At 46.1% G+C, this 14,196-nt stretch overlaps 1 protein-coding gene across 2 annotated transcripts in view; it reads left to right on the forward strand.

Moving 5' to 3' along the window:
• QRICH1 (glutamine rich 1) overlaps positions 1-14,196 on the forward strand; it is a 36,569-nt gene that overhangs the window by 188 nt on the left and 22,185 nt on the right. Inside the window, exons 1-2 of one of the 2 annotated variants that reach the window (XM_080673526.1) lie at positions 297-1,427; positions 11,835-12,164. In XM_080673526.1, coding sequence (XP_080529652.1) covers positions 11,856-12,164 — 309 coding nt within the window. In that variant the 5' untranslated portion in view covers positions 297-1,427; positions 11,835-11,855. Of the gene's footprint in view, positions 1-296; positions 1,428-11,834; positions 12,165-14,196 lie in introns of those variants that run through there. The other variant, XM_080673525.1, reaches the window with a different exon arrangement.

The raw sequence follows: 14,196 nt of genomic DNA on the forward strand, positions 1-14,196 counted from the left end.
AGGGATGAGGCGAGGCTGCGGGCCTGAGACAGCGGGCCCACCCCACACAACGGCAGGCAGGCGGGCGGGCGGGGGCGGGTGGGCCGCTGCCACTGGGCCCTGGAGACCTTGGGGCGGCTCCGGAGCGGAGAATGTCCCTGGGTTCGCGCGCCTTCGCCCCTTGGGTGGGGGAGGAGTGGGTCGGGGATCGGGTGGGCGCGGCGCGCGAACGCGCGCTGGTGCTCGCGCGCGGCTGGGCCTGTTTATACGCGCGGGGGCGCGCGCGCTGTGCGGCCCTCCTGGTGCGCGTGGCCGCCGACGTGCGCGTTCTCGGCCCGGATAGCTCGGTTCCTAGAGCCGCGGCCCGTGGGCTGGAGCGGCTTTCCGGGGCGCGCACTCGCCCGCGAACCCGGGCTTCGGGGCGCGCGCGCTCTGCTGTTGGGTGGCGGCGCCTCCGCGAGGGCGCGCGGGACACCCCTGCTGCGCGGAGAGGTGGCGGGCGGGCGGGAGGCCGGTTGTGCGAGGAAGGTTGCGGGTTGGGCCCTTCCTGCTCGGGTGACGTCCCCGTGCCGCTCGGGGGAAACCAGCCGGCTTTGCGGTCTGGCTAGCGGCCCCGCGAGGCGGGCGAGATGGCTGGTTCTGGAAGAAGGCGGTGCCCCGAGTGCCCCGTGCGGGGTGGGTGCCGGGGAGAGAGCTGCCCAGCGTCCGAAACCTAGTCCTGTCGGGCTGCGAGGCTGCGGGCCCCCTCGAGCTGCTTCCCTCCGCTCTGCTGCTTTGTGCAGCGGACGGAAGGCTCCTCCTGGGAGGCCCTCCTCCGGCGGTACCTGCTTTCCTGTCATCACCGAGTAATTCTTCCACGAGCGCAATGCATACACGTCACCTCTGTGCGCTCCGGAAGGGGAGCCTCTCGTGCGGACAAAGTGAAACTGCCCGGGCCCCGTGATGCCACTTCTGAAACCCTTAACGGCAGCCTTCTGCGTGGATGGGAGGGGCTTGTGCTCTGTTAGGCCACAGCGTTGTCCGGCAGAAAATGGAACCACCTGAGAAGCAGTGCTTTCCCTTCTTGTAGTTCAAAAATCCCTCAAACCTGCCCGTGTATCCCCGCGGGAGCCACTTGTGATACAGATTTCAGCCCTTTTCCGCCCCCCACCCCCACCCCCAAACCTGTGTTCTGGTAGCAGGGGAGGCAGAGCATCCTCTAGTTTCTGTTTTACGGTTTTGTTTCGTTAAGTTGAAGGGAAAAGAAGCTAAGAGGAAGGGAGATGAGCAGTGAAATTGGATAGCGGTGGCGGTAGTTCTTTCTCATGTACCGCGTTATCTTAAGAACGAAGTTAAAACTTAGAAAGAGGCTGAGGATGGAAGGAACTTCTTTGTTCTATCTTCTTCAGAACGTTACAAGTCTTAAGAGCTCAAGACAAGCAGCAGAAATACATGCAACATGGTGGCCGGTGAGTTAAAATCGTTCATGTGCCGGGAACACGTGTGCGGTTTTCCCCGGTAACGCTGACACCTTACCCATCCTGCCCACCGCGCTGGGTGCTGTCTGCCAGGACTTACTGGGCCCTGGGAAACGAAGATGGGGGAGAACTGCATCTTTGAATCCAGTCAGTCTGATGCTTTCCTCCTCTTACAATGTAAGTCAGTGCGAGCTGTAAATTTGAATCACTCCAAAGAGGTCACCAAAGTCTGCGGCTCCGGGGGCTGTCCTCCCCGCCGGGTGCCAGCTTCAGAGGCTGGGATTTCTTCCTTCCAGCGGGCATGCCATCTCCAGTCAGTGTGCGCTGTCCCATGTGCTGTGCTTCCTGCGGGTCTACTTTTTATTTATTTATTTATTTATTTTTTAAATTATCTTTTTTTTTTTTTTAAACATATTTCTTTATTGATTTCAGAGAGGAAGGAAGAGGGGGAGATAGAAACATCAATGATGAGAGAGAATCATTGATAGGCTGCCTCCAGCACGCCCCCAACTGGGGATCGAGCCCGCAACCCAGGCATGTGCCCTTGGCCAGAATCGAACCTGGGACCCTTCAGTCCAGAGGCCGACGCTCTATCCACTGAGCCAAACTGGCCAGGGCGCGGGTCTACTTTTTAAATGGTCACCCTTACTCTGCAGTGGCTTTTACTACTCCGCGCAGATGGGGGTGTGCCTGGACACACCTTTTCTTTTCTCTTTGTATTTAGTTGTCGCACATTCTGTTCCAAATGTCTTAAGTCCTCTCCAGCCTTCACTTAAAGCAGTGGTTCTCCACCTTCCTAACGCCGCGACCCTTTAATAAATACAGTTCCTCATGTGGTGGTGACCCCCAACCATAACATTATTTTCGTTGCTACTTCATAACTGTAATTTTGCTACTGTTATGAATCGTAATGTAAATATCTGTGTTTTCCCATGGTCTAAGGCGACCCTGCTAGCAGTTCTCAACCTGTGGGTCGCCTAAGACCATCGGAAAACACAGATATTTACATTACGATTCATAACAGTAGCAAAATTACAGTTATGAAGTAGCAACGAAAATAATGTTATGGTGGGTCACCACCACATGAGGAACTGTATTTATTAAAGGGTCGCGGCATTAGGAAGGTGGAGAACCACTGACTTAAAGGTTTCATTTATTTTTTTCCTAAGTGGCATACTGGAATTTCTGATTTCTGGCTGTGATTTCTGATTGTGGTTGCATGAAGACACGATAGGTGAATCCTCTTACTTTGCTGAAAGAATTGTCCTTAGATTTCACGTTTAGGCAAGGGCAAACTGTAGATAGAGCTGGTGGGCTGTGTCAGAAAGCTCTTTTTCCTTTCTGGAAATCTGTGAAATACCTTTCTATAAACTCAGAGCATCTGTATACAGTTTAGTGAAAAAGTATGAAGCGAACCATTGTCTAACTACTACCTCCTTAAGAAGTAGAGTGCCGGCACTCCTGATCCGAACCTTTCCCGTGGCCTTTCTCATCCAGCTTCTCCATCCCTGGAGACAATTGCTTTTCTGACGTATGTGATAATCATGGTCTTTGCTTTCCTTTTAATTCTACCACCCTGTATTCCTCAACGAACATAGTTTTATTTGCTTTTAAATTTTATATGGATGGAGTCATGCTGTATTTCATGTCTTCCTTCCTTTGGTATTGTGTTTGTGACATTCACTCATGTTGTTTGCAGCTGTAGTTCATTACTTACCATTTAACTGTTGGTAGACATCTCGATTCCTCCCAGTTTGGGAGTCTTGTTAATACTGAGTCCTAGAGGCCCACGGACAGAATTGTGGGTCCTGTGGGATGGATATTTTCAGCTTCACTAGATACTGCAAATGGTTGTACCGATTTACAGTCCGTCAGTTAAGTTCCTGGTTGGAAGTGTGTTGTCCAAATATAGAACCAGAGTGAAAATGGAGCTATATCAGGAACTCCTCGTAAAGGCGTGGGGTAGATGAATAGCTCAGTGGGGAGTCAGGAAAAGGCCTTCTGTTTGAGGGACCCGAGAAAGGACGATTCCGGGGAGTACTTAGGTCCTCCCTTAGTATCTAAGTAGAAAAAAGAAAGAAATTCGCACACAGACCAATAGAAATGTAATCGATTGCTGCTTCGGAGTAACCTTTGTCCTTGGTACCATCTTGTGTTCTAGTGATAAAGTAATAAAATAATGATAACGTTCATATATGAGGGCCTGCTGTGTCAGGCGCTATGCTAAGCTCTGATAGAAGGAAGGACGGGAAATACTAGTGATCAAGGTGTGCATACAAAAACAAATTTCTTGGGTCTTTTGTTGGGGGGCTGGTTGTCTGTTTATTGTTTTGCAAAGCAGCTATTCTTTTTTTTTTTTTTAAAATATATTTTATTGATTTTTTACAGAGAGGAAGAGAGAGGGATAGAAAGTTAGAAACATCGATGAGAGAGACATCGATCAGCTGCCTCCTGCACGCCCCCTACTGGGGATGTGCCCGCAACCCAGGTACATGCCCTTGACCGGAATCGAACCTGGGACCCTGCAGTCCGCAGGCCGACGCTCTATCCACTGAGCCAAACCGGTTTCGGCTAAAGCAGCTATTCTTAAAGTATTCAGAAGCAAATGCTTGTCTACAGACTCCCCCCACTCCATTGAGCCCCAGAGTGGCAAAATTTTTTTATTTTTTAATTTTTTTAAATGTTTATCCTCACTCTGAGGGTATGTGTATTGACTTGAGAGAAACACCTTTGTAAGATTGTTGTCTCCCATACACGTGCCCCTACAAAGGATTGAACCCGAAACCTAGCCATGTGCCCTGACCGGAAGCGAACCCACAACCTTTTGGTGTATGGGACCACGCTCCAGCCAACTAAGCCACTCAGCCAGAGCTTTTTGTAAGTATTTTAATTACTATTTACCGCCCCTCACCAAGTCCTTGACTTGGAGCTAATGAAGAATCTTGTTTCTTTGGGGTTATAGAGAGTAGATTCATTGAGTTTATTCATTTCTCTTCCTCTATTTCAAGACTCAGCCTTGTGTCTTGTGAGCAGCATCTGGAAGGATTTAACAATCTTTGTTATTATGCAAGCATCTAGTGCTTGATGGGTTTATCTTTGAGTTTGAGATTTTGAGGGGAGAAAATCATACTATAATGAACCAGAATTGTTTGTGTATCTGTTATTGTTATTGCTATATAACTACTTTGCAAAAAAAATTTACTTTCTGTTTATTTGTTTAATACATATTACGGAAAATACAGGAGAGTACTAAACAAGAAGAAATTTAAGTCCTCTGTGATTCCACCACTCCGGCAAAACTGTTAAAGTTTAGATGCATTTTTGCCAGCTCTTTTTCTTATGTATATAATTAAAGGATACTGGAATCCTATATAACAAAGGGCTAATATGCAAATCGTTCAAACTGCAGAACGACCAGTTGCTATGATGCGCACAGACCACCAGGGGGCAGAAGCTCAATGCAGGAGCTGCCCCTGGTGGTCAGTGCACTCCCACAGGGTGAGTGCTGCTCAGCCAGAAGCTGAGTCCATGGCTGGCGAGTGCAGGGGCAGTGGCTAAGGATGTCTGGCTGCCAGGAGCGGGCCTAAGCCGTCAGTCAGACATCCCCTGAGGGCTTCTGGACTGTGAGAGGGCACAGGCCGGGCTGAGGGACCCCCCCCCCCGCCCCCGCCAGTGCATGAATTTTATGTACCGGGCCTCTAGTAAATAAGTACAATCGTGTTTGCTCCCTTTTCACACATAGCTTGTTTATGTGTCAACTTTGTGTTGGGAGTGGAGAGGGTCAGCAAGAATCTTCCAGGTACCAACATGCTTTTTTTGAAGCTACTGTGCTATAGAAAGATCTATGGAATCACAGCTTATAAGCCAGACTTTCTTTACATCTTAAGTCAGCGGGCAAAGGAATTTCAATCTTTCAATAAATGATAAAGGGACAAGTTGTTTGATGTTGGGAAAAACATTAGGAATGTACCTTACATAATGCAAAATAAATTCTAAATGGATCAGAGCATATAAATGATACACTGTAAATTTTAAAAATTGTAGATGGAAAAATGACCTGATCTTATGGTAGGGAGGACTATTTCTGAACATCAAAGCAAAGGAAGAAACCATCACCACTGTTAAGAATTTGTTTAATTTTTCTGTGTTTTTCTTTTACTGACTAGTGTGAAAATTTCAATTTCTAAAGCTTTTTCCCCTACACAGCTCTTTTGTGTCAGGTCAGATGCTGGCTTTGGGCGCTTTCATTATTGGGATGTGTTAGTCTGGTGGTATTGCCGAGTGAGCAGGTTAAAAGGACAAGCAATGAAGCCTGTGTGTTTCGGTCTGTATAAATGGACAGTTTGAAATGTTCTTTGAAGTTGGCCTTTTACATTAAAATTTTTAAGTTTTCCATTGAATACATCGTTTGTACATATTTTTAGCTTGCTCTGATTCCGTGGTCTTCACATGATTTTGTGGACTTGGGTAGTGTCTGTGTAGCGTCAGTGAAGACCCTCGGGTGCTCAGTGAAAGAAGCGTTTGGAAGCAGTGGCTTCTGCTTGAGGCCCCACCAGCAGTAGGCTCTGTGCGTGGAGCACTGCGTGTGTTTTATTTCCATGTTTTAAATAAACTTATTTCCCAGAACAATGATTTTACATGCTTTCGTTTTATACTGGCACGCTTCAATGCAACCTTGTCATTAACAAGTTCTAAAACAAGATTGATTTGTTTTATCTTTTTGTTTCTTTTTCTTTATTGATTAAGGTATTACATATGTGTCCTTATCCCCCCATGGCCGCCGCCCCACTCATGCCCTCACCCCCCTGGTGTCTGTGTCCATTGGTTATTCTTTTTTTTTTTTTTTTTTTTAAATATATTTTATTGATTTTTTACAGAGAGGAAGGAAGAGGGATAGATAGTCAGAAACATCAATGAGAGAGAAACATCGATCAGCTGCCTCTTGCACACCTCCTACTGGGGATGTGCCCGCAACCAAGGTACATGCCCTTGACCGGTATTGAACCTGGGACCTTTCAGTCCGCAGGCCGACGCTCTATCCACTGAGCCAAACCGGTTTTGGCCATTGGTTATTCTTATATGCTTGCATACAAGTCCTTTGGTTGATCTCTCCCCCTTACCCCCACCCTCCCCTACCTTCCCTCTGAGGTTTGACAGTCTGATCGATGCTTCTCTGTCTCTGGATCTGTTTTCGTTCATCAGTTTATGTCGTTCATTATATTCCATAAATGAGTGAGATCATGTGATATTTATCTTTCTCTGACTGACTTATTTCGCTTAGCATAATGCTCTCCAGGTCCATCCATGCTGTTGCAAATGGTAAGAGTTCCTTTTTTACAGCAGCGTAGTATTCCATTGTGTAGTTATACCTGCATATGGTTTTATACTTTTGGCTCTAAACAACTTAAAACACATGGCTAGCTACTAACAAAAATGTGTTTTTATCATTGACTATTTCAAATATTTTCACAAGTATAGAGAAGATTATAATGAACATGTGTGTATGAATCTTTATGAACATTTTCTTAAGTTTTATAGATTTTTTCCCCTTTTTTGATGAAAGCTTAAAGAATAAACTTTGAGACTTCATAGCAGATACCTTTTTCCAAGCTTTTTTCCATTCTTTTTGAGAGATGACTACCCATCTTATTTGCCATTCTGCTCAGGGAATAAATTTATATTTAGAGTTTCTTTTTTTTTTTTTTTTTTTAAATATATATTTTATTGATTCTTTACAGAGAGGAAGGGAGAGGGACAGAGAGTTAGAAACATCGATGAGAGAGAAACATCGATCAGCTGCCTCTTGCACACCTCCTACTGGGGATGTGCCCGCAACCAAGGTACATGCCCTTGACCGGAATCGAACCTGGAACCTTCCAGTCCGCAGGCCGACGCTCTATCCACTGAGCCAAACCGGTTAGGGCTAGAGTTTCTTGTAGTGACATTATTGAAGGTTGCATTCTGGATATACTGACAGGATTTGTTTGGAGTAGAATAGTTTTTATCATCTTTGAAACCTTGACTTAGAAAAAAATTCTGAGTTTGATTTGGTACGAAATGCTGTGTTCTAAAAAAACTAAAAGATCGATTAAACAGAAATTATACTCACTTAGCTAAATGTTTGTCAAAAATAGAGGGCATGGGCCCTAACCGGGTTGGCTCAGTGGATAGAGCGTTGGCCTGCGGACTGAAGGGTCCCGGGTTCGATTCCGGTCAAGGGCATGTACCTTGGTTGTGGGCACATCCCCAGTGAGGAGTGTGCAGGAGGCAGCTGATCGATGTTTCTCTCTCATCGATGTTTCTAACTCTCTATCCCTCTCCCTTCCTCTCTGTAAAAAATCAATAAAATATATATTAAAAAAAATAGAGGGCATGGAACTTTAATTTCTTTATGTTACACTAGAGGCCCGGTGCATGAAAATTCATGAAGTGGAGGAGGGGGGTCCCTCAGCCCGGCCTGTCCCCTCTCACAGTCCGGGAGCCCTCAGGGGCGGGAGGCGACCTGGCAATCGGGAAGGCGACGTCCCATCACATCTTTGCTGCTGCCACTGCCGACAGCGCAAGCCTCGGCCGGCCCTGGGAGGCTGAGGGGACTGAGTGCCGCCATCTTTGAGAGTGTGGCAGTTAATTAGCATATTCCCTCCTTATGGGCTGTGGGTGCCTCCATCTTTGAGGGTGCGGCAGTCAATTAGCATATTCCCTCTATTAGATAGGATAGTGGGAAGTCTAGAGATACTCTAAATTAATGAGTCCACAAATAGAGGTTTAAAGTTATCACAGTGATTGTGATAAAAATAAAATGGGATTGGCAGAAGTTGGTGAGAGGAAGATGATTTAAATGCCCGAAACGCACCATTCCTAAAGGACAGATCAGTGTTCATTTACAATTGGAAGATCAGGAGTCCCTGGTGGGTAGCTCATTGGTTAGAGTGTTGTCCAGATATGGCAAGGCTACAGGTTCAGTCCCCTGTCAGGACACACACAAGACTCAGCCAATGGCCCTGGCCAGGTGGCTCAGTTGGTTAGAGCATTGCCCTGTGCACCAAAAGGTTGTGTGTTCCATTCCCGGTCAGGACAGTTGCTTAGGTTGTGGGTTCGATCCCTGGTCCAGGCGAGGACAGGAGACAACCAATCAGTGTTTCTCTTTTTCTTTTTACCTCCCTCCCTCGCTCCTTCCCTGCCTTCCTCTTTCTTTAAAAAAACATATCTTTGGGTGAGGATTTTTAAAAGAAGAATCAACCAATGAATGAATAAAGAAGTGGAACAAATTGAGGTTTCTCTCCCCCCCCCCCCTCTAAAATAAAAAAATAAAATTGGTAGATCAAGAACCAGAGGTCAAAGTATTCTTAGTGATTTCTTCATTTTATATCTTCATATAGTATTTGAACATTTTCTCTTAGAAAATGGATGTATTACTTTTACCTACCCCCCCCCCCCAAAGGAAAACACAGAAAACCAAAGTGGAAGATACACTGAGAACTGAAGAGAGCTTGTTTCTAGGAAGAAAGCTGGTGCGTTTCTCCTTTATGCTTCCTATCAGACCTGGGATGAGTCTGCAAGTACTGAAACTTGAAAGGGGAAAGGAAACACGGTCACTAGGAAGGCCAGGGCCTGCCTTCACCAAGCAGTGTTTGTGTGCAGGCTTCCTAGGTCCACAGACTCAGTTTGCAGCGTTCCTTTGTACTTGCTGTCTGCTCATACTTACCTGCTCTCAGATTGAGGCAGAGTTTTTGCTGCGTGATTCCTTATAATTTATTTTTATTGCTTTGACATAGAGCTGTGTTTCCTGCACAGGCAATCTTCAGAATTCAGGCAGTCTCTCAGTATTTTACAGGAATGCAACTGATTGATGAAGGAAATAAATTTTTTTTTAAATATATTTTATTGATTTTTTACAGAGAGGAAGAGAGAGGGATAGAGAGTTAGAAACATCGATGAGAGAGAGACATCGATCAGCTGCCTCCTGCACACCCCCTACTGGGGATGTGCCCGCAACCCAGGTACATGCCCTTGACCGGAATCGAACCCGGGACCCTTGAGTCCGCAGGCCGACGCTCTATCCACTGAGCCAAACCGGTTTCGGCTGAAGGAAATAAATTTGAGGAAATACAAATTTCAGTTGACCTCTGCTGTTGTTTTATAACGGAGGTAAAAAAAAACACACAACACACCAAAAACCTGAAACACGCACCGCATGGTAGAGAACCAGTTCCCTGGTGCTGATACCTCTCCCCTGTCCCCTTTGGAGCAGGGGAGGGCATGTCATTAGGTATTAGGATGACATATTGTGAACTTCGTAATGCCGCGCAGTTGGTATTAGGAGAGGTGCCTCCTTAAGGGAATTGCAGTTGTGATGTTCGTACAAAGGGAAGCTTTGACGCGCTGTGCCCATGTGAGCTTGTGGGCCACCTGCACTGGAGTAGCCTGTCCTGACTGTAACGGAAGGGTGGGTGCTCGGCCTTGATCTTCTTACTCGTGTGGACAGCACTGACAGCTTTGTGTTGAAGTCACGGAGGAGATAACCACGCCCCTGCCGTGGAGGAGGAAGAGCTGGGCAAGGGGTGGAGAAAGAGGTGGAAAGGGGACTGATGATTGAACTTGAGAAGGCAAGGCCAGCAGCAGCCTCGCCTTGCACGTCCGTGGCCTGCGCTCCACCGTGCTTGCGGTTTCCTAGGGGCCTTGGTTTAGAAGGATGAGGTCTGTGCTGTCTTCTCTCTGTGGGGACACACGTTTACAATGCATTACGTACGTCATCGCGGAAGATTCATGGCTGGGGCTATTCCGTTTGAAGCCCCTGAGTATAATCTGTGCGGTACTTGCAGCACTCCACAGAAATACTGCCAGTGTCCATCAGTCAATAGCAGTAAGGCCTATTTTTTCTTTGGTCTCACTCTGGCTGTGGGTTTTTCCCAAAGTATATACTAACTATTTACTAGGGAAAAGCATAACATTTATGGTTGTAAGTTATAGATATTATGGAGCAAAGAGTCATAATGCTTCTTGTTCCACATTGAATTCCAAATGCAACAAAGCACCTACCATGTGTCAGCCATTCAGAGAGGACCAGGACACAGTTTTGTCTGCCAGCTGAAAGGTGATACAGACACCTTACATCTGTAACATAAGCAAAACCGTGGGCAGTGGAAGATTGATGGCTCAAGAAACACATCATTTTTCCGGACATTTGAGATTGACTGAGAGTCCTTTAGGCGGAAAGGGTCACTTGGCTGTGTTGCTCTCACATCCTGCGGCTGCTGCAGCGGGTCTGGAGGGGGTGCCGACCAGCAGCGGCTGGTGTGAAAGCAGCAGCAGCAGCGGCAGGGCAGCGCGCCCGTCCGTCCGTCATAGGTTAATGGTTGTCCTTCAGGAACTGGGCGATCTCCCCGCTGCAGGGTACCTCTCAGGGTAAACACCCTGGTGGAAACTTGTAGAATTGATTTCTGAATTGTGGTGGTGACCTAGTTATTGAAAACGTCCTTCATTTCCCTCCTCCGCTTATTTTAATAATTAATACTTATGTCGCCCCCTCTGTGTCAGATACTTTCCTAAGTGCTTTACATATATTTAATCCTCATGTCAATTTTGTGAGGTAAATACTATTTTATCCCCATTTTATAGACAAGAAAACTAAGGTCAACTGTCTTGTCCGGGATTACACAGCTAAGGAGAAAGTGAGGTAGGATTTGAACCTCGGTAGTCTGGCTCCAAGATCCATGCTCGTATTCAGTAAGCTGTGTCACAAAAGAATGAGCAGTATGTGGCAACATGGAATTTGGGGTGCTCCTGGTGAGAGGTGGAGAGGTCAAGAACACATCCCCTATCTCTTGGGCCTCGCCGTGGCGAGGTGGCGTGCTGTCCCTTCACTGCAGCACACAGTTGGCAGTGGAAATAGGATAGGTCGGCAGGGGCCCTGTTCCAGCTCCCCTGGCGGTCCTCTCGGTGGTGGACACAGAGCAGTTTTGCATGTGACTTCCTGTCCAGTGCTTGGCTCTGCAGGAAGGATGGGATTGGCCGAGTGCTGGGCAGAGTGTGTTTTCAGCCTGTTCCATCCGGTACGTGACGCCTGCTTTTGGTTTTTTGTCTTCAGTGTGATAGTTTGACTAAGAAATGTTTATGGAGCCCTAACTGGTTTGGCTCAGTGGATAGAGCGTCGGCCTGCGGACTGGAGGGTCCCAGGTTCGATTCCGGTCAAGGGCATGTACCTTGGTTGCGGGCACATCCCCAGTGGGAGGTGTGCAGGAGGCAGCTGGTCGAAGTTTCTCTCTCATCGATGTTTCTAGCTTTCTATCCCTCTCCCTTCCTCTCTGCAAAAATATCAATAAAATATATTTAAAAATAAATAAATAAATAAAAATAATAGCATAATTTTGACTTGTGGCCATTTATTTTTATAACTAGGAACCCTGAGGCCTCTGCAATATGAATAATTCTCTGGAGAACACCATCTCCTTTGAAGAGTACATCCGCGTGAAGGCGCGGTCTGTCCCGCAGCACAGGATGAAGGAGTTTCTGGACTCACTAGCCTCCAAGGGGCCAGAAGCCCTTCAGGAGTTCCAGCAAACAACTACCACGACCATGGTGTACCAGCAGGGCGGGAACTGCATCTACACCGACAGCACCGAAGTGGCCGGGTCTTTGCTCGAACTTGCCTGTCCAGTCACCACCAGTGTTCAGCCACAAACCCAGCAAGAACAGCAGATCCAGGTTCAACAGTCACAGCAAGTGCAGGTAAAGGGCCGTGTTGAGGTGCATCCTCCTTCCTGGGCTGTATGTGCCCTCTTCGTTGTGTGCAGTGAGAGGATCACATCCATACACAGTCTCGGGTTATTTTCACCGAGAGGAGTACTCCTTCAAGCATTCTCTTTAGTACAAAGTTTCATAGTTCATGCAGACTGAAAATATTTGCAACCACTGTCAGTGACCACGGATGCTTGCCGTTTGCTTGGGCGAACTGAAGAGTCTAGAAATCAGGTCTTCTGGGACTGATGGGATGTGACACTGACGTGACTGAAGTTCCCTTCTGTCCCATCTCCCTGAGCAGATCAGGAACTCGGGAGGGTTAGCTGGGCTCATTACTAAAAGCATGACATTGAGAGCTTATTTACAATGGAAAAGCTGGTGCATTCTGGTGATCTTCATCTAGGTGTAGGTTCCATGACTCAGGGCACCTGCGGATTTCCAGGTCTGCATTTGCTATTTATAGCCTCAAGAATTAATAATGCTGATGCATAACGAGCTTTCTGAACGAGAAGCTAGTAGTTTGCTGGGATGGTAACAGTTTTCTTCTTCAGCGTTCTTTATGTGAAACTAAATCTCTAGTTACAAATGCTGCTTTCTTGCTACTGAATTGTGGTTGCATTTCATTTTGCCCGTGATGCTTTTTTCCCGCCAACAAAATAGAAAAGGGAGTGGAAGAGGCAGGAGTGTGGTGAGGTATGTTCTGGTGAAATAGAAGGTGGCCCCTTGGCCACTTGGGCTGCAAGTGGATATATAATATGTGCAAGAGTAGTTTTTTCCTCTATTTAAAATTAAAAATTCCCACCAATAGTGGTGTATGAGGGTTCCAATTTTTTTTACATCCCCACCAACACTTGCTATTTGTCTTCTTTTATTTTTTTGTAGCCATCCTCGTGGATTTGAAGTGGTATCTCGTGATTGTGATTTGCATTTCCCTGATAGCTAACAGTGTTGAACAACTTCTAATGTGCTTATTAGCCATTTGCATGTCTCCTTTGGATAAATGTCTATTCAGATGCGCTCCCATGTTTTATGTATATATGAGGAAGAGGCCCAACTTCATTCCTTTAATATGGATAGCCAGTTGTTCTAGCACCATCTTTGGTTCTCTTCTGTGCCGTCTCCTTCTGCTATTAGATATACTCCCACGTCTGCCTTTTTGTTTTCTTCTTTCCTGATTTCTAGCTGTGTTTAAAGTAATTTAGATATGTGTGTCTGATGGGAAAAAAATCTTTCCTTTTTTTTTTTTTTTGAAATTTTATAAGTTTATTTGAGCCAAACTGATGACATACATGCCATAAAGCAAGATCTCAAATGCTCCCAAATCTTTCCTGTTTATATATTTTTATTGATTTCAGAGAGGGAGAGGGAGATAAAACATCAGTGATGAGAGAGAATCATTGATCGGCTGCCTCCTGCATGCCCCCTACTGGGGATTGAGCCCGCAACCCAGGCATGTGCCCTTGACCTGAATCGAACCCAGGATCCTTCAGTCCGCAGGCAAATCTTTCCTTTTTGTAAATTACACACTATGCATAGCATCTTTTCATGCTGCTGAAGTAACAACAATAAGACGAGTTGCATTATCAGAAATGTGTGATCCAGGATAGAGTAACCTTCCTCAAATTAAATTTTCAGGAATCTTGTGGGGTTTTTAATGGCTTCTCTATTAAGGACAAGCATGTCTTAAATAAGCACTCTAACAGAGCAAACGAATAAACAAACCAAAAACAAATTCATATATACAGAGAGCAGATCGGTGGTGACCAGAGGGGACAGGGCAGAATGGGGAAGGGGTCAGTTGTGTGGTGAGAGATGCTAACTAGGTTTTGGTGTTGATCACTGTAGTGTATACAGGTGTCGAATTACAATGTTACTCACCTGAAACTTATGTCATACATCAATTTTGCCTCTTTTTTTAAAGACACTCCAAGGAATCTTTAAATAGTGCCTGCATTTTATTTTTTATTTTTTTACTTTTAAATACATTTTTATTTATTTCAGAGAGGAAGGGAGAGGGAGA

Source organism: Plecotus auritus, assembly GCF_963455305.1.
Source record: "Plecotus auritus genome assembly, chromosome: 6".
In the NCBI taxonomy this organism is placed as follows: domain Eukaryota; kingdom Metazoa; phylum Chordata; class Mammalia; order Chiroptera; family Vespertilionidae; genus Plecotus; species Plecotus auritus.